General features: G+C 43.8%; 1 protein-coding gene across 1 annotated transcript in view; it reads right to left on the bottom strand.

Annotated features, from left to right (window-relative positions):
- Positions 1-6,273: 6,273 nt before the first annotated feature.
- skia (v-ski avian sarcoma viral oncogene homolog a) overlaps positions 6,274-11,367 on the bottom strand; it is a 191,545-nt gene continuing 186,451 nt past the window's right edge. Inside the window, exon 7 of the mRNA XM_072478052.1 lies at positions 6,274-11,299. Coding sequence (XP_072334153.1) covers positions 11,111-11,299 — 189 coding nt within the window. The 3' untranslated portion in view covers positions 6,274-11,110. The remainder of the gene's footprint in view (positions 11,300-11,367) is intronic.

The following is an 11,367-nucleotide window of genomic DNA, read 5'->3' as shown; positions in this document are numbered from 1 at the left end:
TACTGGGATAAAGTCAGGAGGTATCGGAATACGGATACCGGGGCACAGTCAGGAGATATTGGAATACGGATACCGGGATACAGTCAGAAGATATCGGAATACAGATACCGGGATCCAGTCAGAAGGTATCGGAATACGGATTCCGGGGCACAGTCAGGAGATATCGGAATACGGATACCGGGATACAGTCAGGAGATATCGGAATACGGATACCGGGATACAGTCAGGAGATATCACAATACGGATACTGGGATAAACTCAGGAAGTATCGGAATACGGATACCGGTGCACTGTCAGGAGATAGCCGCCTGTGGACACGGGAAGCACTTTGAGAGGATATTAGATTGGATTATCACAGCAATCGATTGGTACACAGCACAATCTCACAAACAGGCGACAAGCTGGGTTAGAATCATAGACTCCCCAGAGTGCAGAAGGTAGCCTTTCGGTCCACCGAGACTGCACCTTCTCACAGAACTATTTGGGTTGCAAAAGTAGGAAATTCTGGAACTATACAGAATTAAGAGAGAGAGGCAAACAGATAAAACGAAAGGGACGTCTCGTATACCTTTCATCTGTTGCCAATCTGCACCGTAGTCACCAATAATGTTGCTCTTTGTAATGAGTGCAATACTATCCCACCAATGGGCACCAATAATGTTGCCAATTTAACTAGATATGGCAGATATTAATGATAATACTGCTTTTCAGAGTCGCCAGGTATCAAATGATACCACCACAAGGCTTTACCGGACATCGATCAAAGACCAAACAACAGTTAGTCAGTTCAAGTTCAAAGATAGTTTATTTACACACAAGGATTATTTCGACATGCAACATAAAACACTACAAGTTAAACTATACCTAACAACTACAATAACCTATACTTAACTTCAGGGCAACTGGCTCTTTGCAGATGAACAAGGCCTTTGTTCCGTATCTTGCGTAGCTGGGTAGAAGAAGTGGCTCTGTTTCTGCTGGGCGCAACCGTCTGGTAGCGATCGTTGGTCTTGAACTTGTCTTGTGGTCGTAATGCTACACTTGATTTTAGGCGTAGGCCGGGGCCAAGAGAGACCGAGCACATGGCTGTGTCTCTTTTTATCCCTCTGGGATTTCGCGCTCTTTAGGGCGGTCCTTAGGTTTGGACCAATAATTCGACAGGCTTCGATCACGGCCAATAAAGGGGCGGGTGCCTTGATGGCTGGGTGTGTCCTGAGCGGTCATTGACCTTGGCTGTTTGGGCTTTCTTAGGAAAGGGAGCGGCGCCGGTTAGTCTGTATCTGTTATCGGTTACCTGAGTACAGTTCTTTTGTTCTGGGGAAATGAGCCATTAGAATGCAAACGAGCGGGGGTTTCGATCGCGTCTAGCTATCTGGGTTGCAAATACACTCACAGTCTCTGAGTGTGTCTGAGTCTTGGATTGGCCATAGTTCCCATGGTCCTTTGCAGGTGCCCATCTGAGATGGCTACACATCAACCCCCAAAGCATTGAAAGGTACAACCTGGAATTGTGATAGCCTATCAATTCTTTCCCGACATTGTCTGATATTTGTGTATTTTCACAACTTTGGAGTTTTTTTTCAAGTTTGCAACATTTGCAAGTTTTATTTAGCTGTTATTGGTTGTTGTTTTCTTGTTAAGTGCTGGCCGGCACATCAAGGAGAAATCCCAACTCTTCCAATTGGATCTCTTGCATCGATCTAAACCGACAGATTGGCCTCATCCAAAAGACAGCACCTCGGACACTTTGCACTGCTCCGGCTGGGCACTTGAACCCATGAATATCTGACTCAAGGACAAGAGACAGAATCACCGAGATAAACCGAGGAGAGGACGGACAGCTCATTCATTTTCCACAGAACATACAATAAAGCAACTCATTAACCACTATCAGGATAACCGTCTACATCACTGACACCCACATAGTGCCTGAAGCCTCTCCTGGAGAGGCTGAGGACATGAGTTAAGTTAACATAACACAAGCTCTTCTCGGAGGGACCCTGAGGAAACTACCATATGTAAAGCAGTCTATTCTCCTCTTCCTCAGAAACAACTGGGACCTTCTTTAATTAAACAGGAGCCTTTGAATTAATCAGCCACACATTAAGGTGACTGCAAGCACTGGGTGAAAGGTTAAACTGTGCATTGTCCCCATCCCAGATGGGGAACAGAGAGAAAAGCGACAAGGAGCAGAGCAAATCAAAGGAAGCTTTCTTTTTGTGCCCTCAGTACAAAACAGCTGTAAGTGTTCGACTCAAACAGCCCTTGGCCCACCAGTCGTGATGCTGCCAGCTGTTTGGGCATCGCTGCGGCACGGTGGCACAGTGGTTAGCACTGCTGTCTCACCAAAAGGTTAAGTGGGGTTATTGGGTTACGGGTTGGGGTGGGGCCATGAGCCTATACAGGGTGCTGTTTCGGAGGGTCGGTGCAAACGTGATGGACCAAATGGCCTCCTTCTGCAGGGTATGGATTCTATCAATAAATCCAACAAAGAATTCAGGAGCCACATCTTTACCCAGAAAGTGGTGAAAATATGGAATTTACGATTGCATGGAGTATTGAGGTGAATGGTATTGATTCAAATCAGGAGAAGTTAGATAAACGCAACAGGGACAATGGACAGAAGGCGATGATGGGGTGGGATGAGGTAAGAGGCTGGTGTGGAGCATAAATACCAGCACACACCCACTGGGCTGAATGGTTTCTTTCGCTACTTTACATTCTCTATAATTCTATGATTTGCACGATTCCCCCCACTCTGGGGGTCAGAATGTTGCGGCACTAAATCTCGGCTGACGAGTCCTGAGGAAGTGCTGCATTGCCGGTGTCGCTGTCTTTCAGATGAGGCATTAAACTGAGGCCCATCCTGTTCTTTCAGGCGAATGAAAAAGATCACCCGGCAACTACCAGGTGGCCTGGCCCAATATTCAGCCCTTAACCAACATCACTTACAACAGATCATCTGGTCAGTATCACATGGACGGTCCAGACTGGAAACGTCAGCTCCCTTCCCTCTCCACAGAGGCTGTCAGACCTGCTGAGGCGTTTTCTGGTCTGTGTTTCAGATTCCAGCATCCGCAGTCATTTGCTTTTATCTGGCCATTGTGGGATCTTGCTGTGCGTAAATTGGCTGCTGCATTTCCGGCATTGCAAAAGAGGCTGCCCTTCAAAAAGCACTTCAGTGGCTGTACGGGTCTCGAGGTCGCGTAAGGTGCCATAGAAATGCAAGTCTTCCCTTTTTGTTGATGCGCCTCGCCAAGTGAGGTCAACTCATTCAGCAGAGGGCAGGGGTCAAACTGGCTCCTTCCTGCTCTGCGTGGTCACTTTCTCATTAAACTATGGGGGTTGTCGGACACTTTAGCTATTGTGCAGAGTAATTATGCTACAAAGTTAATATGTCTTGGGTGCTTTGGGTGTCATAAGCAAACAACATTTTGCAGTGCATAAGTTATTCACTTAATGGAAATTGACTAACATTAAAACAAAATGAAGCAATATTAAAGGTGCTGATATCTTGTGCTGCAGGCAATCGTGAATCGTCAGCAATATTCTCACTTTAATGTCCTCCGCGAACTCACAGAGCAATCATCTTTCTGATCCACACGGAGCAGTCGCATGTAATTTGCACATTAATAGAACAGCAGCCCTCTGATTAATATAAAACATATCAATCATTGCTGCTGGGGGAATGGGCCCTTCCACGTGAATATTCAATCTCAGCCAACACTCTGGGGAACCTCTGTCTGCAGAACAGCTTGCAGGTCACTGAACGTTGAACTGAAGCTCCCATCGCTTACCATTACCATCAAATGGAGCGCAACGCCTGAGACAAAGCGCCTGGTGACCTGGGGTTGGGGGGGGGGGGGGGGGGGTCAAAATCTTTAGCCCTGTTTAGACTACAGCTGTGAACCTCCGTTAGTGCCGAGCTCGGTGTTGATATACGGCGACGCGGAGGTTGTTTACTCCCAGTTTTCATTGGGGATTTTCTCACTTTTCCTCTCTCAGTGATGCCTCTTGCTTGCCCAGCCTTTGGTTCAACACACACCATTTGAGCTCCTTCTGTACCTGCCCCAAATGTCCATTCTTCCTTCGCAGCCCAAGCCATTAAGTGGGAGGCTATTTGACTACAAGGGGCTTTGCATGCAAGCTTATATTTGAAGTACTCAAATTCTTTTTTTTTTCCCCAATTAAGGGGCAATTTAACGAGCCAATCCACCTGCCCTGCACATCTTTTTGGGTTGTGGGGGCGAGACCCACGCAGACACGGGGAGAACGTGCAAACTCCACACGGACAGTGACCCAGGGGCGGGATCGAACCCGGGACCTCAGCGGCGTGAGGCAGCAGTGCTAATCGCTGCGCCACCCTCTGTTTACATTATTAAAACAGTCCCCACACCTCATGCTTTTATGAGTCTGCGATTCTGCCAATGGGGTTAGGTAACGAGTATGACCCTGGAAGGGATGGGGGTGGTGGGGAAGCGAATAAAGGGTGAACTGAACCAACATTTTGTGCATGCACCGTACTGTATGTAAAAGCGTGGCATTGCAGGGAGCTTGGACCAGTCAGCTCCTCGATGGCAAAGGTCACCCACCGATCATTGGGAGATAAAACAATAGGAGAAAAATATGAACGGTAAGTTCATTGTTCTGAAAGGTTAACGTTCATCGGGAGATTCACCTCATGCTGATAAGAAAGATTCAACCTAAATCTTCTGCTATTCTGGGTGGACAGGAAGAAATTATCTCTGCCCTAGATTAGTTTTGACAATTCAGTGGCCTGCAGTGGTTTCGCTAAATGTGGGTGGAGGTTAAATGGTAACAGCATCAACAGCGATGCACCAAGATAGAAGTCGCTTTGCACAGCCCTGTGAAATCCACGTTATATATGAAAAGGATAAAGACTTGCATTTACAGAGCACTTTTCATGACCTCAAGATGTGACAGAATGTTTTCCAGCTGGTGAATTCTTTTTGAAGTATAGTCAGTGTTGAAGTGTAGGAAACACACCAAGATCCCACATAATGTCCAGATAAACTGTTCTTTTGGGATGCGGGTTAAGGGATAAATAAATGTTGACTCAGGGCACTGGGAGAACTCCCCTGTTCTTCTTAAAAGCAGTGCCGTGGGATCTTTCTTGTCCACCCGAGGGCAGACAGGGCCTCGGCTTAATGTCGTACCTGAAAATTAGTACCTCTGACAATGCAGCACTCCCTCGGAACCTGGTGTATCAGCCTAGATTGTATGTGCTAGACTCTGTTTTGTTTCTAAATAATAATCGCTTATTGTCACAAGTAAGCTTCAGTGAAGTTACTGTGAAAAGCCCCTAGTCGCCACATTCTGGCGCCTGTTCAGGGAGGCCGGTACGGGAATTGAACCCACGCTGCTGCCTTGTTCTGCATTACAAGCCAACGGTTCAGACTATGCTTTCAATGATGAAGAAACCGCCTGAATTATGCCAAGTCACTGATGGCCCACTGTTGCACAATTCACATCCAAGTATGAGCTGACTCAAGACAGGGTGGCACTAAGGTCACTCCAATCGCCCTCAGTCCTGGGGAGAGAATAATCAGCCGGAATGCTTTCTGCTAAAAGGGTGTTTGTGGGACTTGGGGGAGTATTAGGTTGGGTTTGCCTATGGTGCCTCCCTTGATCAATTAGCCTGGGAACAGATTAAGGATGGCAACCCTCCCAAGGTATCAGAGAGCTTCTAGCACCCAATGGAACCGTACCGCGGAAGAAACCAGGAGTTGAGGAAGAGGAGGGATAAAGAGAAACTGGAAGTCAGGCGCCATTTGCTTTTCCCACTCAGTACTTTTTTGTTTTACACTCCTTTATTTATTTCTTATAAATTTAGAGTACCCAATTTGTTTTTTCCAATTAAGGGGCAATTTGGTGTGGCCAATCCACCTACCCTGCAGATCGTTTGTGTTGTGGGGGCGAAACCCACGCAAATACGGGGTGAATGTACAAACTCCACACGGACAGTGACCCAGAGCCGGGATCGAACCTGGGACCTCGGCGCCGTGAGGCAGCAGGGCTAAACCCACTGCGCCGCCGTGCTGCCCGTTTTACACTCCTTTATATTTGTCTCTCATGTTCAGTTTGTCACCTGCACATCGGACGGGTGATCAGACCTCAGTGCAACCCATGTAGCCACAATATAACTGGAACAAAAAGGTCATCACTTCTGATAGAGACAGAAACAATTATTCACTTTGGGAGGCGAATGTCACTGTGGCACATGGACCTAGTCAGAAAGATGAAAAATCGTAATCTGGGCAAACTTTTTTTTTATTGATGGTAATGCCATCTATACACTGTACATTCAGTCACTGTGTCCATTGCAAACTGTGGCTTTGCATTGCTATTTCATACATATCTCATCAAGTCCTTTATTTTACAATATTACTGGTGGAAAGGGTAAGGAGTGGAACGGTGAGGAGAGGCGAGGGGAAAAAGACAGACATGTACACGGCACAGTGGATAAATAAGCTGAGCGACATCTTTGTTTAGGCAGTTATAAACAAGAAAGCGTACATTTATTATTACATAAAAATATTCTAAAGAATGGAAATTAAGTTGCTTATTTCAGCAGCAGCTTATGTACGAGAAAATCAAATATAAATATGCTGAAATGCATAGGGAACACGACCGTGAATCCTGCTGACTAACGCAAAAGGAGAAAGCAGTAAATAGTCCAAAATATAGTGTCATTCATGATCAAAAAACAGTCATCCATGTTTAAAAAAAAAAAACTATTTCGAGGAGAGTAAAAATCCGATTTGAAAAAACAACAGCTTTTTAGGACGGGGGCAGAATTATGAAATAAAATGAAAATCGCTTATTGTCACAAGTAGGCTTCAAATGAAGTTGTGAAAAGCCCCTAGTCGCCACATTCCGGCGCCTGTTCGTGGAGGCTGGTACGGGAATTGAACCGTACTGCTGGCCTGCCTGGGTCTGCTTTAAAAGCCAGCGATTCAGCCCTGTGCTAAACCAGCCCCTTTTAGGAGAGAGAGACTTTGCGAGCACCACTGAAAAGGCAAGTGTTGAGGGTAATTGGGGGAGGGGTGAGAGTGTGTGTGGGGCAGGATGGAGGAGGAACCCGTTTCGAGGGGATTCCTACTAAGCAATTACTGGCTGCAGTAATTTGAGCAATAACACAATGAATTAACAGGGCAACAATGATGTATTGAACAGAGGGAGAGAAAAATAAAGTAGGTGAGCACAATATACACTTATAATACACAGCATAAAATGAAAACAAAGTATTTCCAAGGTTTGTTTTGTACATTGGCCAGTTTGTAGTGAAGCAGTTTAAAATGATTACTGGGTTTTTAAGCCAATAGGTCCCCTTGAGTAGAAGGCTCATGGCTTTTATTCAAAGCGTGAGTTTATAATTGATTTTCATATTTAAAAAAAAAAAAATCCCTCGTTACCATACGGAAATAACTGGCATCGGTTGACCAAACAATAGCCAATGGGAATAGTAGAGTCAAAACAGAGACTGCACCATATAATAATAGATTATTGTATTACTGTGCTGTAAGGATTAAAATACTGCTTACGTGTTATGTATACATTACTTTAAAAAAAACATGACAACGCACGCACGCCACACACAAAGAACTAACCGGTATAAAAAAAACTAATTAAAAAAAACTACATTGACATAAAAATATGAAAAACACTATATTTTGCTGCTGTTATTGATGTAATCAACCCTTTTCTGCACTTTTCTCTCCTTTGCATGCAAAACTCTACCAGATTCAACTAAAAACTATTTGAACAACAAAAAAAACTCTTTTCCGTCAAGTAACTCTCGACAATATTGGTGTAAAAACCCAGGTATAATTAGCTGCCCCTCGGGTATAAAGCATTATTGCTGAAGAATGTTTTCATTTTAAAAAAAGATTTACCTGACTTTTTTTTTTGTTGCTCCCCCCCCCCCCCCGCCCACCCACGATTTATTTGAAACTCGAAAGTAATGTGAATCTTCACGACCGACTGAACAATAAGCGGCTTACAACAGAACAAAAAAGGCATATCATCTGCCAAGAGAGTCAGTGGCTATGAATGCACCATTTCTCCCTTTTTTTTTTGTTGCATTACCGAATCAAACAAAAAAACGTCAATAAAACAGATTGCATGAGACACCAGGAAAGGAGAGATAATGACATATAAGGCTGACTTTTCTTGTTGCATATTATATAAACATAAAACCCCTTAAATATACAAGTTTTAATGCCCGTTAAAGAGTACTGAATGGTAGAAATATTGAACTCCATGCATATGAAAGATATTGAGTTTCCTCATTTAAGAAAAAAAACCAGATAAAGCAGAAATATTCCACATAATTGCATAAATATGATTATGCTCCATTTGCATTGCACTCATAATGGGGGAATTTTTTTTTTTGTATTAAAATTTTGTATTCACAAAAGTGAAGCTGGTTCCCATGAAGTATTGGGATTGTCACAATCCAGGGGAGTTACACCCTTACAAAAAAGTTTACAATGTTCATCCCATTTCCTCCAGATTCTCGTTTGACATCATACACAACCCATAACTCGAACGGCCCTGACAACTCTGCCAATTAATAGCTTTCACTTGCACCGAAATCCTAGAGGTCCACCTCATAAATCTCACAGTAACATTGGTTATTATACTGGATTCATGCAGAATATCTTAAAACGTTTTAAATTTTATTTTATTCATTCCATGTGATAAATATTTTTTTTTAGCCTTATTAATGAAACACAGCAGCGGGTGTCTTTAAGTATTAAGAGAGAAAAACATATGTGTGTGGTTTTGTATGGTCAGAGAATTACACTAACATCAGGTTACTAGATCTTATTGGGTCCTACGTGGACTTTGGAGAAAATGAAGCAGGTACCGAACATAGATTTGTGATATTTTTGTCAGCATCATTCCCACCACTGCCCCTGCACAGTTCTCAACAGTCTTGGCTGCCATACAAATTTGCAGCAAATTCTCGGCCAAGGTGGCTAGCTCCATGCCATAGAAATGAAATGAAATGAAATGAAAATCGCTTATTGTCACAAGTAGGCTTCAATGAAGTTACTGTGAAAAGCCCCTAGTTGCCACATTCCGGTGCCTGTTCGGGGAGGCTGGTACGGGAATTGAACCGTGCTGCTGGCCTTGGTCTGCTTTAAAAGCCAGAGATTTAGCCCAGTGAGCTAAACCAGCCCACACTAACAAGCAGGTCTGTCTCCATGCCCAGATTGCTGATTTTGGTTAGGTTACCCAGGACGGTCCTCAAAAGTCAGAGCGTGAGTTAATGCTGGGCGCCTTGGCGACATTGGCCCAGGTGACATTCCTGTTTTGTTGCCAAGGTAATGGTCCTCAGTGGGGACAATGGTAACAGTGAAGGAAAACCTTTTAAATACGTGGATAGGAAAGGGGGAACCAAAATAAAAAGTGGAGCAAACAGAGAGAAAAAAATCAATACTCCTGCTTTCCTTAAGACGTAAAACCTCATGTCTGTTTAGTAATCAAGTTGGGTGCCTGAACGTCAGACCAAAATCGTTCGCGGGACTGAAGCAAGAAGTGCAAAGGGTTAAAAAAAGAATCCAGAAGTTTCCCCTTGCACCCTTCACTCCTCACCCCAGAAAGTGATCTAAATTACAAGTTCGGAGCAGTGAGGACAATTTAACTGAATGAAGCCAAATTTGTTCTGTGCAAAAGTTGTGTCCATGTGAATTTAGCTCTATTGCAGCTTGTTTAACAAAAGTGATGTCTGCTCACATGATAAAGTAGTCCTATCACTGATGTTTAAGGGAGCACCATGTATACCTGACTAGCAAGGTACCCAATTGATCCTGTACTCTGCACATGTTAGTTCAGCGAACAGAAAGAATCACCGAATAGTACAAAAAAAATAACAAAATAACAATCGAAAAAACAAAACTGAAAAAAATACAATAATTCCATGAACAAATGAGCGCTGTAAATACTGTGGACAGACTCAAGCAGCTACTACAAAAAGCTGCTTTTATTAAATTTGTTGGTTGCAAAAGAATATATTTTGGAATGGTGTCCCAATCGTAACGATTTATTTTTGTTGTTGCATGTAATCTCTTAACAATTGTCCCAGTTTTTATTTGTGACATTGCTCTCTTCCTCCATCTGTTTTCTCCTTTTAGCTGAAGTGCACTGGAACTAGAATCGCATTCTGAACACATCCATTTATCCCTTTTCTCGAACAAAAACACAAACAAAAAAACGAAAATGTTCAAGTCTTTCTGTAGAATGCTCTGTCACTGTTAAGGCCAAGCAAGTTTTAACATCCCCCCCCCCCCCCCCCCCACAGCTGAAGATACTCCAACCGAAGATGGAGGAGGAGGAGGGGGATTGAAAGTGTCTTTTGAAAGTCTCCACGAGCCATTTTTCTTGTGTTGAAGGGGGAAGGGGGTTCGCAGTAATGTTGTTTTCATGGCTTCTCGTCTGACTCGTGGGGTAAGTCCTCTAAATCAAGAAAAAATGAAAAGTTTTGGCAGCATCAGCAGCCTTCTCCTGGGGAAACCGCCCGGGAAATATCACGGGAGAAGCAAAAGGTTTCAGAACAACTGCACGTATTTCAAACTTGGTTCAAAATCAAGTCTTGCTGTTTTTCCAAAACAGTTTCTTTGTGTTTATTTCTGTACTTCAATAGCTTATTACAAAAGTAGAGTAGAATTTGAAGGGTTCTGTAAATGAACCAGAGAAGGTACTGTTAGCCCCGCTACCTCCCCCGCCCCGACCCTTTCTTCCTCCTCTCCCTTCTCGTTTATTCGGTATTATAATTGACAGTCAGCCAGGAATCCTGTACACTGTATGATGCGCCGCAGAGAGAAATGAAAGATCAGAAAAAATTCCTCGGTGCCGAACTGAAGTGAAGTCTCTCGGGAACGGTTTAGTATCTGAAGTCTGGCAGAAACGACAGGCGCCCATCGCCGGTGCTGCGCTGTGACACTTAGGGGAGGGTAGCTTCAGTGCATGTCTGAAGTAACATTCTTTCTCCGAAAACAGTCAACTCTGGTATCCTCTGTGTGTATGTACGAATAGGTACGCATACATTCACACACAAGCACACAGCTGCATGCATCTTCTTTTAAATTTCACTGTCTTTTGAAACCACTTTGCTGGTGGTGGAGTTGCTTGGTTTCAGCCAGAGTTGTTCCTGAAGCTCTTTCACCATTTTTTCCAAGTGTTCCCGTGCTTCTCGCTCCCGAAGGAGGTCGGCACGCAGCTGTTCCCGATCCGCCTCAGCATGTTGTAACTTGACTTGCAACTCTTCAATCTGAAAAATAAAAGTGAAATTGGGTAAAATAAACCTGCTGGTTCTGTGTAAATTGTACACATTTTATT

The sequence above is a fragment of the Scyliorhinus torazame genome, chromosome 16 (genome assembly GCF_047496885.1).
Source record: "Scyliorhinus torazame isolate Kashiwa2021f chromosome 16, sScyTor2.1, whole genome shotgun sequence".
Lineage (NCBI taxonomy): Eukaryota > Metazoa > Chordata > Chondrichthyes > Carcharhiniformes > Scyliorhinidae > Scyliorhinus > Scyliorhinus torazame.
This window is presented reverse-complemented; position numbering and strand designations above follow the sequence as displayed.